Source organism: Heptranchias perlo, chromosome 34 (genome assembly GCF_035084215.1).
Source record: "Heptranchias perlo isolate sHepPer1 chromosome 34, sHepPer1.hap1, whole genome shotgun sequence".
Classification (NCBI taxonomy): domain Eukaryota; kingdom Metazoa; phylum Chordata; class Chondrichthyes; order Hexanchiformes; family Hexanchidae; genus Heptranchias; species Heptranchias perlo.
The window spans coordinates 2,196,474-2,222,356 of record NC_090358.1 but is presented as its reverse complement, the minus strand read 5'-3'; the positions used below and the strand labels follow the sequence as shown (position 1 = coordinate 2,222,356).

Genomic DNA, 25,883 nt, shown 5'->3' with positions numbered 1-25,883 from the left:
GTGTCACACTTACTTCCTGTAACACTTTGGTGATAACATCTCCCATTGTTATAAAACAGCACATCCTCCAACTCACCGTGATCAATGTCACGAGAGAACAGCTAGCACGAAATCTCGTGCCCAGCACACGGCCGTCACACTTTATCACATTTCAAAGTGTCAAAAGTATATACAAAGAGACAGGTAGTCATTTCAAGCTGGTTTCTTTTGATCTGGAGCCAGACGTTTACACGCACCTGGCAATCTGTAAACTACCTTCACCAACAGAAAATTACATAAGATTGACCTCAACATGTGCTTGTTTACAGCAATCAGTCTTTGTGGCCTTAAGGGGAGAGGTCAGTGGAGCACACGGCCATCTTATCAGCAGAATAATACGTTGTGCATTACATAATATTGCACCCCTGCCATTAGAAAATAACGTATCGTCCGTCTAACTGTGAGCATTGCCACAGGAGATCCACTAACACAGTTACACAAATAGTGACCACAGTTTTTCACAAATAGCAGGGCGTCACACTCCCAGGATGCAATGCACACAATGTCTAGAGCGTCGTCTGCATTGCAGAGGATTGTGGGTATTCTATCCGCCATTACTGAATGATTGACATATCAAGCAACCAATGGAGGGAATGTGGGGGCGGGGCAGTTGGAGGCAGGTCATGTGATGAAACCTCCCGGCATATTGTCCAATCAGAGTTGGCGACCCTCCTCTGTTGCTGGACCATCACCCTCCTGCACTGATTGAGTGATACTCACAGCGATGCTAACTTTGCCCAGGACTTCTTCTCTAATTCTTCCAGCTTTTTTGAGCACTTGATCCAATGAACCACCATCCTGACAGAAAGTTAAACATTATAAATCAGTCAGATTGAACTAAACAACACTGTACCCCGGTCACCTTATTGTGTCACAGGCAGGCTCTTGTGACACAGCAGAATATCGATTATCTGCCAGAATGGAGCTTGATCAATAACGCAATGTGATTGACATTTGCCCTACAGCCAGTTTTTAAGCTTGTGATTGGTTTCTTTCGATTATCGAATCTAGTTCTCAGGATGTGCAGATAAGACCTACATTTTTCCATTTTAAGCATTGAGTTTTTTTTATATATAAATGCCAATCTCTCCCCGCCCCCAATCCATGGGGTACAACAGCTGTCCCATGTCCTTGGCGTGAGGGAATTGCAGACTTTATGGTCTGTGCTAAAACAGCGCTGCAGCTGACGAGAGGCCCCTGACCTCAAACACAGGAACAGACGAGCAGCTTCCAGCAAACGTAAGCAAGCCCCGTGCATCCGGAACAGGAGAGGATATTCCTGGCAGACGGGCAGGACTGCCACGTGTTGAGACAAGCAAGCAGCTGAATCACAGACCGGTCTGGCACAGACCCCGCAGGAAACTTCCACATCTGCTGCCCATCTACACCACGGAGGAGCAGTACAGTCAAAGTATCAGCCAGGGGTGGGTTGTGTCACACAGGGGATAGGCACAGCAACACATAACATTAAACACACTACATACATTTCATCGTTGTTAAAAACTCAACGCACCACCTTAAATGCTGCAATCATCGCTCGCTTATTAAATTAATGGTTTTCCCATAAAAAGCATTGTGGAGGAAATGGTTGTTTATAGAAAAAAAAAGTCCAACAAAAGTACCAGGGATGAGAGACTTCAGTTACGTGCAGAGACTAGGGAAAGCTGGGATTGTTCTCCTTAGAGCAGAGACAGTTAAGGAGAGATTTAATCGAGGTGTTCAAAATTACGAACGGTTTTGATAGAGTAAATAGGGAGAAACTGTTTCCAGTGGCAGGAGGGTCGGTAACCAGAGCACACAGATTAACAACAATTGGCAAAAAAAACCAGAGGGGAGATGAGAATTTTTTTTTAAACGCAGCGAGTTGTTCTGATCTGGAATGCGCTGCCTGAAAGGGTAGTGAAAGCAGATTCAATAAGAACTTTCAAAAGGGAATTGGTTAAAAACTTGAAGGGGAAAAATTTGGAAGAGCTATGGGGTAAGAGTGGGGGGAGTGGGACTAATTGGATAGCTCTTTCAAAGAGCTGGCACAGGCATGATGGGCCAAATGGCCTCCTTCTATGCTCTATGATTCTATGAAAGATCTGTTGAATCTGTTAAAGGGAACTGGTGAGGTGGACGAGGAAAAGGTCTTTGAGCAGAACCAGGAGACAAGGATTAAGGAATCTTACAACACCAGGTTATAGTCCAAATCGCATATGCGATTTGAGAACCTTTCACTCACTCACCTGACGAAGGAGATAATCTCCGAAAGCTTGTGATTTTCAAATAAAACTGTTGGACTATAACCTGGTGTTGTAAGATTACTTACATTTGTCCACCCCAGTCCATCACCGGCATCTCCACAACAAGGATTAAGGATTACGATTTCTGGAATACAGAGTGAATGCTGACTCTGTTTTGTGATTCAATGAGCAGAGGGACAAGAGTCTGTCACTGAGGGGGAGATGGAAATTATCTTGGCTGCTCCTGCAACTGGACCTGAAAAGCAGCTGGACTACCAAACTGCCTTTTCCCATTCCTAACCTCCTCATTTTCTTATGTATCATAGAATGGTTACAGCACAGAGAAGGCCATTCAGCCCATCGAGTCCATGCCGGCTCTCTGTAAGAGCAATCCAGCCCTATCCCCGTCGCCCTGCAAATTTCCTCCCTTCAAGTACTCATCCAACTCCCTTTTGAAAGCCGCGACTGAATCTGGCTCCACCACCCCCTCAGGCAGTGCATTTGTGGCGGTATTTGTCGTATCAAATGCATTTAGCTTCCGTACCATGTGCTCCATGCAGATGCTGATCTCTCCATCACTGTAAAACGCTCCGTAGAATCCCACAATATACGGAGAGTTACACTCGTGTAGAACCTGCAGCTCTCGGATGATCTGGTTCCGAATGGCCGGCTTTATCTCCAGGTGAATCAGCTACGAGGAAAAGAAACGGACAAATGCAGTTTATTGTTCCGTCTTTCCGTAACTACATAGAATTTACAGAACAGAAACAGGCCATTCGGCCCAACTGGTCTGTGCTGGCGTTTGTGCTCCACCTGAGCCTCCTCCCACCCTATCAGCATATCCTTCTATTTCTCTCTCCCTCATGTATTTATCCAGCTTCCCTTAAACGCTCGTCGCCTCAACTACATCATGTGGGAGCGAGTTCCACATTCTAACCACTCTCTGGGTAAAAAAGTTTCTCCTGAATTCCTTGTTAGGTGACCCCTAGTTCTGGTCTCTCCCCCACAGTTGGAAACATCTTCTCTACATCTATTCTATCAAACCCCTTCATAATTTTAAAGACCTCCATCAGGTCACCCCTCAGTCTTCTATTTTCTAGAGAAAAAAGCCCCAGCCTGTTCAGTATTTCCTGATAGGTATAACCTCTCAGTTCTGGTATCATCCTTATAAATCATTTTCTCCACCTTCTCCATTGCCTCTATGTCCTTTTTGTAATACGGAGATTAGAACTGTGCACAGTGCTCCAAGTGTGGTCTAACCAAGGTTTATACAAATTTAACTGGTTTTCAATTCTATGCCTCTAGAAATGTCCCGGAGAGTGTCATCCCTCTCACCCCCACATCCACCCCTCACCCATCCCTAGTTGCTCTGAGAAGGCAGTTATGAGCCACCTTCCTTCTTTGTAGCAGTTTGATACAACTGATGGGCTTCAGAGGGCAGTTAACGATCAATAGATTTTTGGACTCTAGGGGAATCCAGGGATATGGGGATCGGGCGGGAAAGTGGAGTTGAGGTCGAAGATCAGCCATGATCTGATTGAATGGCGGAGCAGGATCGAGGGGCCGAATGGCCCACTCCTGCTCCTATTTCTTATTTTCTTATGCTCTTAAGAGTCATCCATGTCAGTGTGGGACTGGAGTCACGTATAGGCCAGACCGGGTAAGGACGGCAGGTTTCCTTCCCTAAAAAGGACATTAGTGAACGAGATGGGTTTTTATGATAATCCGATAGCCTTTTACCAACTTTTAATTTCCAGATTTTTAAAACTGAACTCAAATTGTCATGGTGGGATTTGAAGATCTCTATCAGGTTATTAATCCAGTAACTTAACCACTGCGCTACCGTATCCCATCTCACCAGAAGCCACATCTTAAATAGAGTCAACACCTTAGACAATTGTTCAGTCACAAATCTGATATAATTTATAGAACTACTGACATTCACTATGATATAATCAGAGAGCACTTTTATGATTTGTCAGCAATGTGTCATTTTTACAACCCACTCACACTGGAAGGACAGTCATAAATCTGATCCAAATGGGAGATGGCACACTACATGTGGGTGTGCGCACAGGTACGTGCACGAGTGTGAGTGCACGCACAAGTGTGCGTGTGCGAGCGAGTGCTTGTGCTCTGATGTCCGTCCACCCACCCCCAGATAATCTGCCGACACTCACCAACAAACCTCACGTGTGAACAACGGGGAACCAAACCCCAGATAAGACCGTCAGGAGAGCAGGGGGTGGGGAGAAAGTTAGAAAAGTGTTACCTTCCGGGCCATAATGAGACCCGACGGTTTGTGTGAGACTTTGAACACCACCCCTCCGTTCCCTGCACCCAGTTCCGATATCTTCTCAAAGTCGTCATCTTTCAATTCCCCGACCTTCTGTTTCTGGGTCAGAAAGGCCTCGAGCCGTTTGCGCTGCTGTTCGTCTAACTCAAGCTCCTCTAACTTCTTCTGCAGAGCCTCCAGGTTGGTCCTAAAATGTTGCGAGGAAAGGAAAAGCAAAACTTGAGAGAATTTAACGTGAATCGTCGTCACACAAAGGACAACAGCCCATTTTCTTTGGGGCATATTTTCTTCGCTGGCAATTGAGCAAAAAGCATCATCTGGTGACAGAGCCCGTCTGACCGCACACAGACACGACTTTCTGCTTCACGCCCTAGTGGAAAGAGACAATCTATCCTGGACAGATATTGTCTGGAAACAAACATAAATTACCTTTTTTAAAAAAAAACATCTGCTCATATCAAAAGTTTTAAAGAGTGTTTGTCACACTGCATTTGTCATAGATGGAGATTGAGATAGATAAATAGAGACAGAGAGAATATCAAAATAGAGAGACATACATAGAAAGATACAGAGGGAGATAGAGATTGAGAGATGAAGAGAGATATAGATAGGTAAAGATAGACAGAGTGATTAACAGACTGATAGATAAATAACTCCTTAATTGGTTAATGTCAAGACATAAACCTCAGTCCAGGTCAGTGAGAGATGAGATTGAAATAATCTCCATTGGAAATAAAAACCCTCAACTCCCATCCCAGTGCATCAGTACCGACCGACCCTTCCTGTACCTGCACTGCGATTTCTTAATTGGATTCTCAAGAAAGCACATTCGCCTGTATATTTTATGACGGGGCTGCTGTTTCTGAATAACATTAAGAAAAAAAACCCACAACAACACACAGGAACAGGGCGACGCCTGTCTCTCAAATCAAATTTTAATTCTGTATTTTGGTCGTTTTTTTCCTCCCTCCGACTGATTTCTCCTCCTGCTCCTTCTGTCCCAATCAGCAGGGATTCTGATCAATAACGGTTAGATCAAGAGACCAAACTGATAAAATTATCAAAATAAGCCTGGGTGCAAATCAAGCGGAGGGCTCAGATTTGATGCTGGTTTAGCCATTATTACCAGCTGCCGGGAGAGACGTGAGACAGCGGACTAATTGGATAGCTCTTTCAAAGAGCCGGCACAGGCATGATGGGCCGAATGGCCTCTTTTTGTGTTCTATGATTCTATGATAAAGAAAGGAGAAAGAACTTGCATTTATGTAGCGTCTTTCACGGCCTCAGGCCGTCCCAAAGTACTTTACAGGCAATTAAATACTTTTGAGGTGTAGTGACTTTGTAATGTAGGAAATGTGGCACAGCAAGATCCCACGACAACAAATTTAAAAGCTCGGTGACATCAAATTTGCATTTTGAAAGTAGAAGAAAGGGAATACCGAGGGAGGTAAAGAGTTTCACAGTTTTGAGGACCTGGGAAAGAATGAGTTAGGGTAGGCGAGAGTGCGATGAGTCTCGATTTCAGCAGTGAGGATGCAGGGAGAAGGAAGAGAATGTAGACTAAGGTTTAGGAGAACAAGACAGGAGAGCTCTGAGCAGCGGTGACCATTGCAGTACCAATAAACTGAGGGACGAGAAAGGTTGCAACAGAGAGAGGTCTGAAGGCTACAGGCAAGAGATCGCGCATCAGATAATGAGTTTTCCCCTTGTATCCTGTCCAGGCGTGGGACATGTGACAAAACACATCTGCATCAGCCACGGTCACGGGCAAACACTGCATTAGAGTTTCCAGAATACACGGGGCGGGGGTGCAGTTACAATGTAGCGGGAGACTAACCCATTGGCCTCCCGCCCCGATCTGGCCTACAAGGACACCCGCCCAGAAGGGTCCTTCGTTAAGTATGCGGATCGTGCCCTGATGTCATCATCGAGACCCCTCTAACCGCCATTTTAATGTTGGCCTGAGTGGGGGAATCGGCCAAAACTTTCCTGCCAGGCTGGAGGCTGATCACCGGGAGAAGAAGCCCCTCAAGGGAAGTGTATTTGATTCCCTTTGTGGGGCCCAGAGAAGCAGGAGTGACTCTCCCCCGGGCCTACGAGCCGCCTGATTTTAACAGTCCCAGGTGTTTTGGTCGAGGTCGGCCAGCGGCCTATTAACCCCTCCCGATCTCTGTAACCTCCTCCAGCCCTACAACCCTCCGAGATCTCTGAGCTCCTCCGATGCTGACCACTTGCACATCCCCGATTTTAATTACTCCACCATTGGCGGCCGTGCCTTCAGCTGCCTAGGTCCTAAGCTCTGGAATTCCATCCCTAAACCTCTCCGCCTCTCTCTCCTCCTTTCAGACGCTCCTTAAAACCTAACTCTTTGACCAAGCTTTTGGTCACCTGTCCTAATATCTCCTTGAGTGGCTCGGTGTCAAATTTTGTTTGATAAATCGCTCCTGTGAAGTGCCTTGGGATGTTTAACCACGTTAAAGGAGATATATAAATGCAAGTTGTTGTTGTTGCCTAAGACACTGTGCCAGTGAAATTAAATCTAATCCCAGCTGTCTGACCCAGCACCAAGAGCATTTAAGGCTGGAAGCTGATGTTGGTGATGTTGTTTTATGCTTAACCTGCTCATTTGACATTCCCTTTAGCAGGGTTAACTTGTTGACTTCAAATGGATTACTACCTCTGATAAAATAGCAAAAATCAATGTCATATTTTGCCCACTGATATCACCAATATTAATTCCTAGGTAACAGCAGGTGTTCCTGATATGATCGAATGTTATTGTGTCTCATGATTTTCATTGCAAATAAAGATTTGCAAAGCATTTTGAAAACCAAATCCACTTATTATTTTACGTGCTGATCGTTTAGCCAGAGGACAAGGAATGATTGACTCAGGATTTCCGGGAACCGTTCCTGTGCTCTCGATGAAAGCAGCAGCTTAGTGAGTTTGTCAAGGCCGTGTCCCAAAGGAAGTGACTCATTCATTTCTCTGCACTCCCTTGACTCAGCGTCATGTCACTCACTTTGGTTACACAACTTGATCATATTTCCTTTTGCTAATTTTACTACTCTGTTCTCCCGAAGGTCTCGACTCTCGCCGGGGGGACAGGTCCTGACTCTCGCCGGGGGGGGGCACGGGTCCCACGGGTCCCGACTCTCGCCGGGGGGGGGGGGCACGGGTCCCACGGGCCTCGACTCTCACCGGGGGGACGGGTCCCGACTCTCACCGGGGGGGGCACGGGTCCCACGGGTCCCGACTCTTGCCGGGGGGACAAAAACTGCGTGTGATTTACGTAACTGGACTCAGCCTGTAGAATGGGCAGTGTAAACAATGCAGATGTCACACTGGAGTGGCTAGAAAAAAAAGTTGAAAAGAAAGAACTTGCATTTATTTAGCACCTTAGACGTCCTCAGAATGTCCCAAAGCGTTTAACAGACAATGAAGTATTTTTGAAAGTGTAGGTCACGGTTGCAATGTAGGAAACGTGGCAGCCAATTTGCACACAGCAAGGACCCACAAACAGCAATGAGATAAATGACCAGATCATCTGTTTTAGTGACAGTGGTTAAGGTATAAAGATTGTCCAGGAGACTTGGGAGAAATCCCCTGCTCTTTTTCGAATAGTGTTGTGGGATCTTTCACGTCCACCTAAGGGGGCAGTTTAATGTCTCATTCAAAAGACAGCACCCTGACAGTGCAGCACTCCCTCAATACTGTACTGAAGTGTCAGCCTGGGTTATAGACTCCAGTCTCTGGTCTGGGAGTTGATCCCACAACCTTCAGGCTGAGAGGCCAGAGTGCTACCCACTGAGCCACAGTTGACACCAAAGACGTGCTCTCCTGATTTTGGGATTGAGGCACATTGTTGGAGTAAAGAGAGGGGACCTTTATTCTACTTCGGACTGTGCTGAACGGTGAGTCCTTGGTGTTGACACTGGGTGCCCAAAGCACTGGACCTGTTCCTTTCCCCAGTGCTGACATTCTTCACGTTACTGAACACAAAATTCACATAACAGACAGCGAAGTCTAAATAGCAATGTAACCTTGGGGTTGAGCCTACACTTATAAACCATGGCAATCACATTCCTCAAATTACTGTGCAGCAATCGCTGCCAAGTGTTCAGTATTGGTTGTTTGTCGAATGCTAACACAAAATACCTGCAGATTTGCCTGAATAACAACAGTCACTGCACTTCAGAAACACTCACTGTTTTAAACACTAGGACATTTGCACTGACAAGGCACCATATATATTTAGCTCGCTGTAAGCGTTGGTCAGTGTATCGTCTTTTACAGAGATTAAGATCTTCCTCATTAACGGAGGACTGAGACTAGTGAACGGTGAGCACAAACCTCACTCTCGCCAGGCAACATTCCACGCCCGTTCGATTAACCTTCTTCCCTTCACAGAAGGCAAGATTCTCTCCAGAGTGAGCAGGCACTACCCTGTGTTCAACCACGTCCCTCTGGAACTGATCACTCTCTTCATCGGGGGAAACGCCTCCTCCTACATCTATCGGCTGACATCGGTCAGCGTGGCTCAGTCGGAAGCACTCTCGCCTCCGAGTCAGAAGGTCGTGGGCTCGAGTCCCACTCCAGAGACTTGAGCACAAACTGAGGCAGTGCTGCACTGTCGGAGGTGCCGCCTTTTGGATGAGACGTTAAACCAAGGCCCCGACTGCCCTCTCAGGTGGATGTAAAAGATCCCACGGCCGCTAATCGAAGAAGAGCAGAGGAGTTCTCCCTGGTGTCCTGGCCAATATTTATCCCTAAACTAATATCACTAAAAAAGAGTATCTGGTCATTATCTCATTCCTGTTTGTGAGGTCTTGCTGTGCGTAAATTGGCTGGCGTGTTTCCTACATTACAACAGTGACTACACTTCATTGGCTGTAAAGCACTTTGGGATGTCCTGAGGTCGTGAAAGGCGCTATATAAATGAAAGTCTTTTTTTTTAAGCGAGGTGGGAAAAGTTTATTAAACTGCGTGAAGCAGTCGGCACATTTAATATCTTATAAGCTGCTCCTTTGTAATTGACTTCAATGGAAATGGCAAACGGTTAGTGCCGTTCGTCCGACGGCTACCCGTAATAAGTGTGGATAATGCAATTGGTGGGGAATAATTTCATATTATCTCTCTCTGTTGGTATTTACCAGCAGAATTACCTTTCCCTTTAATACTGATCGACTAATACACTAGTGACTCTTTGTGCCTGGTTTGTAGTATGTAGCACAGTGAAAAGGAATTAGTCAATCTCTTTTGTGTTTCAGGCAAAAGTGGGTCAATCAAGGATGTCCCAGTGGAACAGACTGCCTTGTGGCTTTGGCAGGATTGAAGTACTTTGCCTTGTCTGTGTCTGTAATGGGAGCCAATGTATGACTCTGCATTGTTCTTATTGTCAGTCTTTCATTCAGCTTCTTATGGGCCACCCTCCCTGACAACATCCCCTCGAGGCAATCCACATCCAGTCTAAGGAATGTGTGACAGAGAGAGAGAGAAAAAAACACCCAGCCCTGGAAATGTAAGGCTATACAGTCCATTATTATTGTATATTCTGATTATAAATACAGGGTCGACGCAGAATTCACTGACAATTGGAAAAGTTACAATAACGACAACTGCTCATGTTTTTTTATGATGTGGAGATGCCGGTGATGGACTGGGGTGGACAAATGTAAGGAATCTTACAACACCAGGTTATAGTCCAACAATTTTATTTTTAAATCACAAGCTTTCGGAGATTATCTCCTTCGTCAGGTGAATGAGTGAATGAATGAGAGGTTCTCAAATCGCATATCTTATATTAGGCTGGGACACCATCACACCAATCAAAGGTGTCGTTGGTGTTCAGACAGGTTAGCTAACGACACCTTTGATTGGTGTGATGGTGTCCCAGCCTAATATAAGATATGCGATTTGAGAACCTCTCATTCACTCACTCACTCACCTGACGAAGGAGATAATCTCCGAAAGCTTGTGATTTTAAAATAAAATTGTTGGACTATAACCTGGTGTTGTAAGATTCCTTACATTTTTTTTTAAAACTGCAAATGTGTCTGTGGCACAGACAGCATTGGCTGTACGGTTCTCGACACAAAAAGGGACTCACAAAAGGGGATAAATTAAAACAATTGCATTTATTATCAGGTTAATAAGGCCATAAAAAAACACAAACAAAGCACTGGGGTTCATTTCTAGAGGGATAGAATTGAAAAGCAGGGAAGTTATGTCAAACTTGTATAGAACCTTGTTTGGACCACTCTTGGAGCACTGTGCACAGTTCTGGTCTCCACATGACAAAAAGGATATAGAGACACCGGAGAAGGTGCAAGAAAGATTTACAAGGATGATAACCTAAACTGAGAGGTTATAACTAATAGAAAAGACTGAACAGGCTGGGGCTCTTTTCTCTAGAAAAGAGAAGGCTGAGGGGTGACCTGATAGAGGTCTTTAAAATTAGGAAGGAGTTTGATAGGGTGGACATAGAGAAGATGTTCCCACTTGTGGGGGAATCCAAAACTAAGGGTCATAAATATAAGATAGTCACTAATAAATCCAATAGGGAATTCAGGAGAAACTTCTTTACCCAGAGAGTGGTTAGAATGTGGAACTCGCTAACACATGGAGTAATTGAGGCAAATAACATAGATTCATTTAAGGGAAAGCTAGATAAGTATATGAGGGAGAAAGGAATAGAAGGATATGTTGACAGGGTGAGATGAAGTAGGGTGGGAGGAGGCTCATGTGGAGCATAAACACCGGCATAGACCAGTTGGCTCGAATGACCTGGTTCTGTGCTGTAATTTCTATGTAATTCTATGTAACTGCATTTAGCATAGAAAGTGTCCCAAGGGGGAGGAGGCATTGTTGGACACGAGTAGCCATAGGGAGAATGGAGGCTTTTTAAAGGGATCGGCAAAGTGGAGTGTTTTGGGAGGATAATTCCAGAGTGTTGGGCAGTCCACAAACTGGACAGTACATATTATAGAAAACAGAGTCTCACGGAGGGATTTTCAGACAATAATCTCGTCACAGGGTTCAGACAATGGTTATAAACCATTTCAGTGTCGGTCTTGTGGTTTCTCACATCTGTAAGTCAAATTGACACTTACAGTCATCGTGTCACAATTTGAATTATTTAGTAATGATGCCCACTACATGGAATGCAGCTTGCAACGAGTTTACATCCAGTAAACGCTCACAGGGATCTTTTTTATTTTGCAATTATTTTTCCCCTCTCCTGAAGGTGCTGACTCTCACCCGGGTTCAGTCCCGCAGGCTCCGACTGCCCCCTCCCCTGAAGGTGCTGACTCTCACCGGGGTTCAGTCCCACAGGCTCCGACTGCCCCCTCCCCTGAAGGTGCTGACTCTCACCGGGGTTCAGTCCCACAGGCTCCGACTGCCCCCTCCCCTGAAGGTGCTGACTCTCACCGGGGTTCAGTCCCACAGGCTCCGACTGCCCCCTCCCCTGAAGGTGCTGACTCTCACCCAAGTGGCCATTCTTCGTGTGTACGTCTACACAATGCGCGTCATTGGGCTATTCAAATGTGGATGGCAAAGCAGCCAACTCCCAATCCTGCCTTTGCCATCTACCTACATATACCAGATCATCACTTAAGGTCACCAACTCTGGTTGGACGTATTCCTAGAGGTTTCATCACATAGCCTCCTGCCAACGGCCCCGCCCCTCCACACTCCTGCCATTGGTCGCCCAACATGTCCATCCTCACAAGACCCCGCCTTCCCATACCAATTGGAAAGTGAACACACTGTTACCCGATTGGATGATTCTTGACTGTTAGTCAAACAGCCTTGTTCCTCATCTCCAATATTTTTATAACTAATAAACAAAGAAGTGTTCAAAGAACATTTTAAAAAACATAATTATTGTTTATTGCCCCTATGACTTTTCTCCCTGGTTTGTTGCTCACAGCAGTGTCCTGGAGACTAGTCTTTAATTCTTGGAGACTCCAGGGCAAACGGATTGTCCATTCTGTCCCTCACACTTCATGAGTCAACATTGCAAATGTGAGATATAAAAAAAGCAAGCCAGTCATTTTCTGCAGGTTTCTTTTGACCGCTAATTGACCTCAGCATTTGCTAAGGGTCATTTGCTCCTAATTGGTCTCTGGAAAGCCCAGGAATTAGACCTACTGACCAGTAAAGAACATCGCAGGTTATATGATGCAGGACCATTTGCAGTAAGAGTAATACATCGTATGAAGAAGAACAACTACTTGCATTTATATAGTGCCTTTCACAACCTCAGGACATTCCAAAGCACTTTACACCCAATGAACTACTTTTGAAGTGTAGAAAACACGGCAGCCAATTTGCACACAGCAAGCTCCCACAAATAAACAGCAATGAGATAATAACCAGATAATCTGTTTTAGTGATGTTGATTGAGGGATATTGGCTAGGACACCGGGGAGAACTCCCCTGCTCTTTATCGAAATAGTGCTGTGGGATCTTTTACGTCCGCCTGAGAGGGCAGATGGAGCCTCGGTTTAACGTCTCACCTGAAAGACGGCACCTCCGACAGTGCAGCGCTCCCTCAGTACTACACTGGGAGTGTCGGTCATGATTATGTGCTCAAGTCTCTGGAATGGGACTTGAACCAACAACCTCCTGACTCAGAGGCGAGAGTGCTACCCACTGAGCCACAGCTGACAGCGCAGTTAGTCACTGTGTCAATAAGCTGAGCCATTAGAGCACCCGAGAGCGGCCAAGTTTGAGTGGGCCACTGATCTTCCCACCCTCACAGTGGGAGTCATAACGACAAGTGCTGGAGGGGGGAGGAGGTCCCTTGATGTTGGAAAATGCTTCATAAAGAGAGATCTCAACACGGGTATAGGTGGTGGGGGGGGATACAAAAACCATCAAATAAATTAGCAATTTAATTTGTCTTTTGAAATCTCTCTCAAATAGAACCAAAAAGCTTTCTCTTTCCCATCAGTGGGTAAATCTTAGATTTTACATCAATAAAAAAATGAATCATATGTAGAACGTTTTGCAGAAATCCAATGAGTCGTATTTGAATGATTGCTTCTACATATTAACATTACTAATGCAATGGTACAAAGAAAGGGCAATTTAAAAATATTCCTTCACATTGTCCGCTGTGTGCCGATCTGAATAATATTCATTCATACATCACGATCTGCTAATCAGCTGCATCTAATTAATTTAGGTTTGCTGTGCGGAGCTGCACTTAATTGATTTGTTCATTACGACTAAAATGCTTTCAGTTATAGAAATACAGTCTTAACGAGCTCTGTACACGGATGAATCCAATTGGTCATGGCGTTGATCACACATGACTTCCGTGTCTATGTAGAGTGCCATGATGTGGAGATGCCGGTGATGGACTGGGGTTGACAATTGTAAACAATTTTACAACACCAAGTTATAGTCCAACAATGATTTCCACACCATTCACCTGAGGAAGGAGGAAGCCTCCGAAAGCTTGTGGAATTTAAAATAAATTTGTTGGACTATAACTTGGTGTTGTAAAATTGTTTACAATATGTAGAGTGCGGTCAAGCATCCTTTAGGAATTCTGTTTCTACTAACTTGAGTTGGCCCCAGTGTTACGCTAATGAATGGGAGCACATCGTGTCATCGGGTTTCAGACAGGTGGAGTTCTCAAAAAACAGATGAAGAATAGACTGTTCTAAATATTTTGCTGTAACGTCACCATTTTAGCACGGCGGGCGAGTTCTTATTACAACAGATATTAGACAGGGGCAGATTAACACATGGGCCTACAGGGCCCCGACCAGGGGTCCAGTGTAAATAAGCAGGTATATTAAAGCTAGGGTTGCCAACTATGGTTGGACCTATTCCTGGAGCTTTCAACACATGACCTTCCGCCTCCAACTACCCCGCCCGGTCAAACGGCCTTTCTCCCTCATCTCCAATACTTTTATAACTAATAAATTAAAGTTTTCAAAAAAGTTAATTAAAACACGAATATTTTCAATGCCCCTCCGATTTTTCTCCAAACTTGCTCATTGGAGTGTTTGGGAGACTAATCTTCAATTCCTGGAGACTCCAGGGCAATCCTTGAGGGTTGGCAACCCTAATTAAAGCGTAGTATATTGTGATATGATTTAATATTAATGCATTCTATAAACACTATGGGCCTACATCTTCATGCACTTTACCACACGTTTGTGTTTTCATAGATCGGGGTGAGAGGGGGGGAGGGAGGGGGGGGGGAGCAGAGGGGCCCAGAAGAGATCCCAAATGTTCACAGTGCTCAGGACCCCAAGACTTCTTAATCCAGCTCTGGACACCTCATCTGTTACATCGTGAAGTTTGTAATATTTTTTAGATTTCTTAGTTCATGATCAAAGTTACAAAGTTTGTGCCTCTGTCGATAGTGCTGTTACCCATTAAGCCATCAACAACAACTTGCATTTATATAGCGCCTTTGACATAGTAAAACGTCCCAAGGCACTTCACAGGAGCGATTATCAAACAAAATTTGACACCAAGCCACAAAGAGATATTTGGTCAACAGGTAGGTTTTAAGGAGCATCTTAAAAGGAGGAGAGAGAGGTAGAGGGGTTCAGGGAGGGAATTCCAGTGCCTAGGGCCTAGGCAGCTGAAGGCATGGCTGCCAATGGTGAGATACAGATAGACGTCACATTTGTGGTATTAACCATAACTGACTCAGGGCTTTGTTGCTGGTGAGCAATCAGATCAGATATAACTCATTGCTCACAGGTCTCCTGTTACCAGATCAGATAGCTTTCTACTGTCACACGACTTTTAAACTCCCATCATCTACATCCCTGTTACTGGCTGCACTATCTGGTTGTTCACCATGTCATTCATTCCACTGACATGTCCATGGGATGTCCTCGTTACAATACATCCTGGCACTTTAAACTTAAACAATGACATATGGCTGAGCGGCTCTGAATTTGGGCAATTAAATGCATGAGTCAGGTCAATAATGGTAAAAATCCTTGATGCAGCATCTGGTAAATGGATTTGGAACAGATAAAGGAGGCAAGCCTCCATGTCTAATCGCTGAAAATGAGGAGCATCAGCTCGCATGAGTACATTCTTCATTGAACACAATGTGCACTGGGTGACAACTGACAATTCACTCCCTGCTGGTATCAACTCCTCTGCATGTACAGTACACACTGGACCACTGGGTAGTGTCTGATACAGCCTGGCTTGTGGAGATTTCATTTATGGGCACGTTGTAAGGTTAATGCCCCTCATCGCTGAAGAGATGAGGCTGTTTTGCTTATGCAGGGGCCAGTGTTGGTTTGCCCGCATCTCGGAGAGGTATACTCATTTCAAAACACGGCACAGACAAAACGAGGGCTTTCAAAGGGATCTGGGGGTACAGATAAACAAAACACTAAAAGTAGCGACGCAGGTTAATAAGGCCATAAAAAAAGAGTTCATTTCTAGAGGGATAGAATTGAAAAGCAGGAAAGTTATGGTAAATTTGTATAGAACTTTGGTTAGACCACACTCAGGGTACTGTGAACAGTTTTGGTCTCCATATTATAAAAAGGATATAGAGGCACTGGAGAAGGTGCAAAAATGATTTACCAGGATGATACCAGAACTGAGAGGTTATATCTATCAGGAAAGATTGAACTGGCTGGGGCTCTTTTCTCTAGAAAAGAGAAGACTGAGGTGTGACCTGATAGAGGTCTTTAAGATTATGAAAGGGTTTGACAGGACAGACATAGAGATGTTGTTTCCACTTGTGGGGGAGACCAGAACCAGGGGCCATAAATATAAGATAATCACTAATAAATCCAATAAGGAATTCAGGAGAAACTTCTTTACCTAAAGGGTAGTTAGAATGTGGAACTTGCTACCACAAGGAGTAGTTGAGGTGAATAGCATTGATGCATTTAAGGGGGAGCTGGATAAACACATGAGGGAGAAAGGAATAGAAGGATATGGTGATAGGGAGAGATGAAGGAAGATGGGAGGAGGCTCGTGTGGAGCATAAACACCGGCACAGACCTTTTGGGCCGAATGGCTGTTTCTGTGCTGTACATTCTATGTAACTGCAGCTCCACATTAACCTCGATGGCAGCTGGCGTACTGACTCTGCATGTCCACATCACATGTGCTTTAATCCCATGCCTGGATCCTGGACTCAGAGTAACCCCTGAACTGGTGATTAAAGAGTAAGTCTTGCTTTAAATATAAAGGCCACAGAGCAGATACAGGAGTAAGTGCTTCATTTGCAAATTACCCCGACACTAATGTTTGTCTTTAAGAGGGTTCCCTTAATTTTTGCTGCAATTCAATCATTTTTATTTGTTCATTAGCCACTTCTGTAATAAATTTTAGTTTCCAATTCTCTCCCTCCTTTGCTGAAGGTGCTGACTCCTGCTGCGTTAGGTTCCACAGGTGACGACAGTGTCAGTTTGGCTCAGTGGTAGCACTCCCACGTCTGAGTAAGGAGCTTCAAGTTTTACTGCAGGACTGGACGGTATACTTTAGGCTAACGCATCAGGGGGGGCAGCGCCGAGGGAGTGCGGCACCGTCCGGGGGGCGGGGGGCAGCGCCGAGGGAGTGCGGCAATGTCGGGAGGGGGCGGGGGGCAGCGCCGAGGGAGTGCGGCACCGTCCGGGGGGCGGGGGGCAGCGCCGAGGGAGTGCGGCAATGTCGGGAGGGGGCAGCGCGGTTAGGTGAATGTAAAAGATCCCACGGCACTATCTGAAGAAGAGCAGGGAGTTCTGTTGGTGTCCTGACCAACATTTATCCCTCAACCAACACCAACAACTAAAAGCAGAGTAACTGGTAATTTATCTCATTGTCATTTGTGGGACCTGGCGGGGTGCAAATTGGCTGCATTTTTGCCTACATAGGAGTGTTACATTTCAAAAATAATTAATTGGCTGTGAAGCTCTTATGATGTCCTGAGGATGGGAAAGATGTTGTATAAATGCAACAACAACTTGCATTTATATAGCGCCTTTAACATAGTAAAACGTCCCAAGGCGCTTCACAGGAGCGATTATCAGACAAATATTGATGCACGTTAGTACACTAGTGTAATCTCTAACTCGTCTTTCACCTGTGCCAATTACCTTCCCTTCTCTCCTGAAGATGATGGGGTACAGCTCAATGGGCACCGGGCAGCCTCTGTCATTTTGCCCCAAGTGCCCATTATCCATCCCCGAGTCCCAACAGTGGTTGTTGGCTGGCTATTTGACTGCAAGTACATCACAACTGACCCCGATCCTGTCTGTCCTCACTCATATTTTCCAGCAGGAGTCACTGGACAGTGGTTAATGAACAGGAGCTCCGGCCAATTGTTCCCTCTCTAACCCGGGGCACTGAGGCCAATCGTAGCTTCCTTACTACTGCCCCCGGTGGAGATCAGCCAGCTCAACACAGACTGGAGATCAATCCTGGGTCCTTACCAGTCTATTGGCTGAGTTACTCACAAACTCACTGGGAGTGACTTTAAACCCCAAGAACCGGTAGGAGTTGAAAATAGTTGTTTTTTGGGGTCGCGACCGTAACCCGGCTTTATTTCGAATTTAAGGTCGGCGTGGAAAAGTACAGGCTACGCACAGTCTGAAAATTTTGCGGTTGCAACCCAAAAAAACAACTATTTTCAACTCCCACCTGTCCCCAACCCACCCGTTCTTGGGGTTTAAAATCACCCCCACTGAGTCTTCAGGACAGTTACGCTGGCCACATTATCATCAATTCTTACCAGAGAAAGACTCGGGTCCATTAAACAATTCATTCCACAAATACTAAAATCTAAAGTAACCTTAAACTTGAATAGAACCTTGGTTAGACCACACTCGGAGCACTGTGAACATTTCTGGTCCCCATATTATAAAAAGGATATAGAGGCACTGGAGAAGGTGCAAAAAGATTCACAAGAATGATACCAGAACTGACAGCTTATACCTTTCAGTAAAGAATGAACAGGCTGGGGCTCGTTTCTCTAGAAAAGAGAAGGCTGAGGGGTGACCTGATAGAGGTCTTTAAAATTATGAAAGGGTTTGATAGGGTAGACGTAGAGAAGATGTTTCCACTTGTAGGGAAGAACAGAACTAGGGGCCATAAATATAATATAGTCACTAATAAATCCAATAGGGAATTCAGGAGTAATTTCTTTACCCGGAGGGTGACTGGAATGTGGAACTCGCTCCCACAAGGAGAAGTTGAGGGGAATAGCATAGATACATTTAACAGGAAGCTGGATAAACACACGAGGGAGAAAGGGATAGATGGTTATGTTCTTAGGGAGAGATGAAGTAGGGAGGGAGAATGCTCGTGTGGAGCATAAACACCAGCAGAGACCAGATGTGCTGTAGATTCAATGTAATTCTAGGTAAATATTATTATATACAGTGGAGGGATAAAATAACAGAAGATAATTCCAAAATACTGAACATACAAGGTAATCATAAAGGATACTAGAGTTGGTTGTCATGACGCTTTCAGGTATCATAGAATTGAAGTTACCATGGAGACTGTGAAGAGCTGCTTTTATCAAAAACTGTTTCTTTGTAAATTATTCAAAAGCTTCCTCTCACTGTAATTTTTTTTTAAAAACAGATCAGAAGCGTTATTTTCCACTTTAGGTTTTTTGATCATTTTCCGTGCTAAAAGTGAGTGGTGTCAGTGCTGGGGATGGAATCGTTTCTAATTAGCTCACCCACTGCCAGTTATCAAGGATTCACGAGAACATTAGGAACAGGAGGAGGCCATTCAGCCCCTCGAGCCTGTTCCGCTATTCAATTAGATCATAGCTTATCTGTACCTCAACTCCATTTACCCGTCTTTGCTCCATATTCCCAACAAAAATCTATCGATCTCAGTCTTGAAAGCTCCAATTGGCCCCCAGCATCCACCGCCTTTTGGGGGGGGGGAAAGAGAACTCCCGATTTCCACTCCCCTTTGTGTGAAAAAAAATGTTCCTGATTTTACCCCTAAACAGCCTAGCTCTAATTTTAAGATTTTCCCCTTTTGTTCTGGATTCTCACCAGAGGAAATAGTTTCTCTGTATCTACCCTATCGAATCCTTTAATCATTTTAAGCACCTCGATCAGATCACCCCTTAATCTTCTAAGCTCAAGGGAATACAAGCCAAGTTTATGCAACCTGTGCTCATAGTTTAACCCTTTTAGCCCTGGTAACATGTTGGTGGATCTGCAATACACCCCTTCCCAGGCCAGTATATCCTTCCTAAATCAGGTGCAGGAGACATTATATTCATCTCAGACCAACCTGGATTCAGATCCAGGTTCTAGATTTGAAAGGGGGCTGTGTTGCATTGAACCACTCGCGTGTAACTCTGATCTGGGAGTCCAGTCTGTCCTGGGTGTTCCTGAATTGATCTGGGTTTCCGACTAAAAGTTTAGGTAGTTTTGGAGTATGGTTGAACCTAATCAAGGTATTACCATGGAAACTATTATGCTTGTATAACGTTTTTAAATAACTAATGTTCCTTAACCTCAAACAGAACAGCAATCCCTTCTATGCCAGGGTGACATTTATATTTCCCTCGTGGCCTTTCTGAGTAACACTGGAAATTAGAACAGAATTTACCAGGTTCATACAGTGAATCTGCATCTACAGAGAAACGAGTTCAGGCTGCTCTAAACAAAAATTTACTTACAACCATTACAGCAAGCAGAGACTCGTCTCATCGTTGAGTATATTCAAGACTGAGATCGATAGATTTTTGGACTCTAAGGGAATCAAGGGATATGGGAATCAGGCGGGAAAGTGGAGTTGAGGTCGAAGATCAGCCATGATCTGATTGAATGGTGCAGCAGGCTCGAGGGGCCTTTTGGCCGACTCCTATTTCTTATGTTCTTATCCTTTGGTTGGAATTGGAACCCCGTGCTCTAATGGTCTGTGTTTATGGCCAGATTACATATCTCAAAGTCACTGTTTACATTGGTCGCTGCTGCATCTATCCCAAAACTTCAGCTGTGAAGTTAAAATCTAATGGCGTAGAGTTAATCTAATAACATGTCGCAAGAAGGAAAGATAGGGTTGCATATTTGCTCTTATAAGTTCTCAACTAGATGAATTCCTGATCTTAGACAGGGTCATCAGGCAAAGGCACTGAGTGGCATCTAGCCAATCCCAGTTTCAAGAGCGTAAAGATTATTTTGAATGGTTGGTGAAATATTAACAAAGGGACATAAACTGAGGACAACAACAACAACTTGCATTTATATAGCACCTTTAACGTAGTAAAACGTCCCAAGGCGCTTCAGAGGAGCGTTATCAGGCAAGATCTGACACCAAGCCACATAGGGAGATATTAGGACAGGTGAAGGGGTAGATTTTAAGGAGCATCTTAAAAGGAGGAGAGAGGTAGAGAGGCAGAGAGGTTTAGGGAAGGAATTCCAGAGCTTAGGGCTTAGGCAGCTGAAGGCACGGCCGCCAATGGTGGAGCGATTAAAATCGGGGATGCACAAGAGGCAGGAATTGGAGGAGCGCAAAGATCTCAGAGGGTTGTAGGGCTGGAGGAGGTTACAGAGATAGGGAGGGGCGAGGCCATGGGGGGATTTGAAAACAAGGATGAGAATTTTAAAATCGAGGCGTTGCCGGACTGGGAGCCAATGTAGGTCAGCGAGCACAGGGGGTGATGGGTGAACCTGACTTGGTGCGAGTTAGGATGCAGGCAGCAGAGTTTTGGATGAGCTCAAGTTTATGGAGGGTGGAAGATGGGATGCTGGCCAGGAGAGCATTGGAATAGTTGAATCTAGAAGTAAAAAAGGCACGGACTACTACTACAAGTATAGAAGGGGAGGTTAAAAGATTTTTTTTCACCAAAAGATTGAATACATTACCATAAGTAACTATTGAAGCCAAGCCAATCAGGACATTCAAGGGGAAATTAGTTAAGCATTAGAAGAAAATGTTAAATAGTATGAAGAATGAGCAGGGAAATTGAACTAGAGTTAATGGGGTCTATTTTAGCACCCGCGGGTGGGGGAAACACTCCCAGTTCAAATAGACGTGTTGCAGCCATCAGCCTGTGGCAGCTGCAAAGGTCCATTTGACAGATTGGGGGTGGGGGTGGGGGAAGACCCTCACTCATTGCAGGAGGCCACTCTGTCACTTTGGACAAAGTTTGGCCTCCACAACCCTCCTCCTAACAACAAAATTCCCCAAATTGCACACTTACCCCGGTGTCCAGAAACATGTACCTACCTTGCGGACCCCCTCAGATGTACATCCTCCGATGGGGGCCGCCGTAGCTGCAGTCATGACCTCCTCGGAGGGCGAACAGCATCACCAGCCTCGCCGTCCACCTCTGACACGTGGAGCTCCACAACACAGTGCTGTGACACATCCACCTGTACAGCAGGAGGGAGGGCAACCGCAGAGAGAGATGCATCGCAGGGGGCACTACCCTCGCCACAGGGTCCACAGACCGAGGCTCAGCTTCCTGGACCTCTCTGAGCAGCAGTGCACACGGAGGCTCAGAGTCACTCAACATGTAGTCGTGGACATCTGCAGCCTCCTTCATGCCAAGCTGCTCCCGGCTGGCCCGAGCACCATCTTCTTACTTGTCGCTGTCAAACTCACCACTGCCCTCAACAACTTCTCCTCCGCATCCTTCCAGGGTGCCACCGGGGACATCGCCGATGTCTCTCAGTCGTCTGCACAAAAGAGCCCTGCAAATACACCTACACCCACTCTGCAGTGACACTATGGGTGGCATCAGTTGTGGGTCTTCATTGTGATCCTCAGGAAAGGGCATTATTGCACAAACCAGACAAGATTCGCAAAGACGTGGCAGTAGTGATGCCAATATATGTAATGTGAGTTGATCAGAAATTAAATATAGGTAAAAACCATGACAAACCCTCAAACACCCTTGTGCATCCCCTTCATGCTCACGACACGTTTGCCTTACGCTTCCTACTGCACATATGTGATGCATGCCCTGTGGCTGCAGCACAGGTAGTGGCAGGTTGAGTGAGGCTGGCCATGAAAGAGATGCACGAGAGGGTGAGTATGAGATAGAGCCATGAGATTGTATGAGGATTGGGTTGAGTGGTAGTGGCGGGATGAGTACTGGCGAGGTGAGTAGGTGCAGGTAAGATGAGGATGAGGTTTGAGTGGGTGTGAGGGGTGATGTGACAGAGTAGTGTTGGCAGTGCAGAAGGAGATGTGGGGTGGGGACGGTGATGTGGCAGACAGAGTGTAGGGGAATGAGGGAGTACACTCACTGTGGCTGACCTACTTAGGTCATTGCAGCACCTCCTGCACTGTATGCAGGTGGGCGATATGTTGGTGGTGCAGGTGACCTCCTCTGCCACCTCTAGCCAGGCCTTCTTGGTGGCAGAGGCAGGCCGCTTCCTCCCGCCCGCCGGGGGGGGGGGGGGGTGGGGGGGGGGGAAGATCTCTGTCCTCCCCCTCCTCCTCACCCCATCCAATGATACCTGGAGCGAGGCATCATTAAACCTGGGAGCAGCCTTCCCCCTGGGCTGCTCCATGCTGTAATTTTTTCCTATTTCTTGCAGCATCAGTCAGTGGAGGACTGCCCCTTTAAATAGAGCTCCTCCAGCTGACAGACCTTACTGCGCATGCACAGCCCGCCCGCCGCGCAGTTTAGCAGCGGGGAACCCGGAAGAACAGGTAAGTGGATCCAAGTAGCCTGCGATTGCGCGCGGGGCAGATTGATTTCACTGGGCACGTTACCCATGCGCCCAATCGACCCCCCCGCCGCGAACCTGGCGCCGTGGTAATATCGGGCCCAATAATTCTGATCTGAAAATAGCACCAGCTCAATGGGCCAAAGCTTTCTATGATTCACTGGTGGGAGTAGTTTACAGGCCCCCTAACAGTAGTTATAGTGTTGGGCAGAGTAAAGATCAGGAAATTAGAGGAGCATGTAACGAGGGTAATGCAATAATCGTGGGGGACTTTAATCTTCATATAGACTGGCAAACCAAACTGGCAAAAATAGTTTGGAGGACAAATTCATGGAATGCATCCGAGACAGTTTTCTAGAACAATATGTCGAGGAACCAACTAGGGAACAGGCTATTTTAGAACAAGTGCTATGTAATAAGACAGGATTAATTAGTAATCTTGTAATAAAGGATCCTCCAGGGAAGAGTGATCATTATATGATTAAAATTTCATATTGAGTTTGAGAGTGATGTAGTTAAGTCCAAAACTAGAGTCTTAAATTTAAACAAGGCCAATTGTGTCGGTATGAGGGGCGAGTTGGCTAAGGTAGATTGGGAAATTAGATTAAAAGATAGGACTGTAGATAAGCAATGGCAAACATTTAAAGAAATATTTCTTAATTCTCAATGAATATACCCTTGAGGAATAAAAACTCCATGGGAAAAGTGATCCAACCGTGGCTAACTGGAGACGTTAAGGACAGTATTAGATTGTTGCCAAAAGGAATAGTAAGCCTGAGGATTGGGAGGGTTTTAGAAATCAGCAAAGAATGACCAAGAAATTGATAAAGAGGGAGAAAATTGGATATGAGAGTAAACTAGCAAGAAATATAAAAACAGATTGTAAGAGCTTCTACAAGTTTGTAAAAAGGAAGGAATTAGCAAAAGTAAAATTGGGTCCCTTAGAGGCAGAGACAGGAGAAATTATAATGGGGAATAATGAAATGGCAGAGACGTTAAACAAATATTTTGTGTCTGTCTTCACAGTAGAAGACACAAAAAAATACCCAAAATAGTGGGAACCAAGGATCTAATGGGAGGAAGGAACTTATAGTAATTAAGATTAGTAAAGAAAAAATACTGGAAAAATTAATGAGACTAAAAGCCAAAAAATCCCCTGGACCCGATGGCCGACATTTCTTAGTCATTCTTTGCTGATTTCTGAAACCCTCCCAATCCTCAGGCTTACTATTCCTTTTGGCAACAATCTAATACTGTCCTTAACGTCTCTAGTTAGCCACGGTTGGAGGTGGCTGCAGAGATAGTGGATGCATTGGTTGTGATCTTCCAAAATTCCTTAGATTCTAGAACAGTCTCCGTGGATTGGAAGGGAGCAAATGTAACCCCGCTATTCAAGAAAAGAGGGAAGAGAGAAAACAGGGAACTACAGGCCAGTTAGCCTGACATCAGTAGTAGGGAAAATGCTAGAATCTATTATTAAGGAACTAGTAACAGGGCACTTGGAAAAATCATAATATGATTAGGCAGAGTCAACACGGTTTTACGAAAGGGAAATCATGTTTGACAAATCTATTAGTGTTTTTTTGAGGGTTTAAACTAGCAGAGTAGCTAATGGGGAACCAGTGGATGTAGTATATTTGGATTTTCAAAAGGCATTCGATAAGGTGCCACACAAGAGGTTGTTACACAAGATTAGGGCTCATGGGATTGGGGATAATATATTAGCATGGATTGAGGATTGATTAACAGACAGAAAATAGAGAGTCTGAATAAATGGGTCATTTTCAAGTTGGCAGGTTGTAACTAGTGGGGTGCTGCAAGGATCAGTGCTGGGGCCTCAGCTATTTACAATCTACATCAATGACTTAGATGAAAGGACCGAGGGTAATGGATCCAAGTTTGCTGATGATACAAAGCTAGGTGGGAAAGTAAGCTGTGAGGAGGACACAAAGAGGCTGCAAAAGGATAGAGACAGGTTAAGTGAGTGGGTAAGAAGGAGGCAGATGGAGTATAATGTGGGGAAGTGTGAAGTTATTCACTTTGATAGGAAAAATAGAAAAACAGAATATTTTTTAAATGGTGAGAAACTATTAAATGCTGGTGTTCAGAGAGATTTAGGTGTCCTTGTACTTGAAACACAGAAAGTTAACATGCAGGTACAGCAAGCAATTAGGAAGGCAAATGGTATGTTAGCCTTTATTGCAAGGGGGTTGGAGTTTAAGAGTAAGAAGCCTTGCTGCAATTGTACAGGGCTTTGGTGAGACCACACCTGGAGTACGGTGTACAGTTTTGGTCTCCTTACCTAAGGAAGGATATACTCGCCTTAGAGGCGGTATAACTAAGGTTCACTAGATTGATTCCTGGGATGAGAGGGTTGTCCTATGAGGAAAGATTGAGTAGAATAGGCCTCTATTCTCTGGAATTTAGAAGAATCAGAGGTGATCTCAAACATAAAAGATTGTGAGAGTACTTGATGGTGATGCTGAGAGGATATTTCCCATGGCTGGAGAGTCTACGGGGATCAAGGGTTAAGACCTGGCCCTCACTAACTCACACGAATCCATTCTCTACCAGCATTCTCAGGAAGTGGAAGTGTGGTTCTTCCAACTCCTTCCCCATTCAGAGATTCACCAGTTGTCTTGTCAACCAAACTGACCAATCCCTTTCCCCAGTGTACCT

The 25,883-nt window shown here is 45.1% G+C and overlaps 1 protein-coding gene across 1 annotated transcript in view; it reads right to left on the bottom strand.

Annotated features, from left to right (window-relative positions):
- map2k1 (mitogen-activated protein kinase kinase 1) overlaps positions 1–25,883 on the bottom strand; it is a 43,091-nt gene that overhangs the window by 11,636 nt on the left and 5,572 nt on the right. Inside the window, exons 2-4 of the mRNA XM_067971276.1 lie at positions 4,537–4,747; positions 2,809–2,955; positions 760–837 (exon numbers count right to left, since the gene is read on the bottom strand). Coding sequence (XP_067827377.1) covers positions 760–837; positions 2,809–2,955; positions 4,537–4,747 — 436 coding nt within the window. The remainder of the gene's footprint in view (positions 1–759; positions 838–2,808; positions 2,956–4,536; positions 4,748–25,883) is intronic.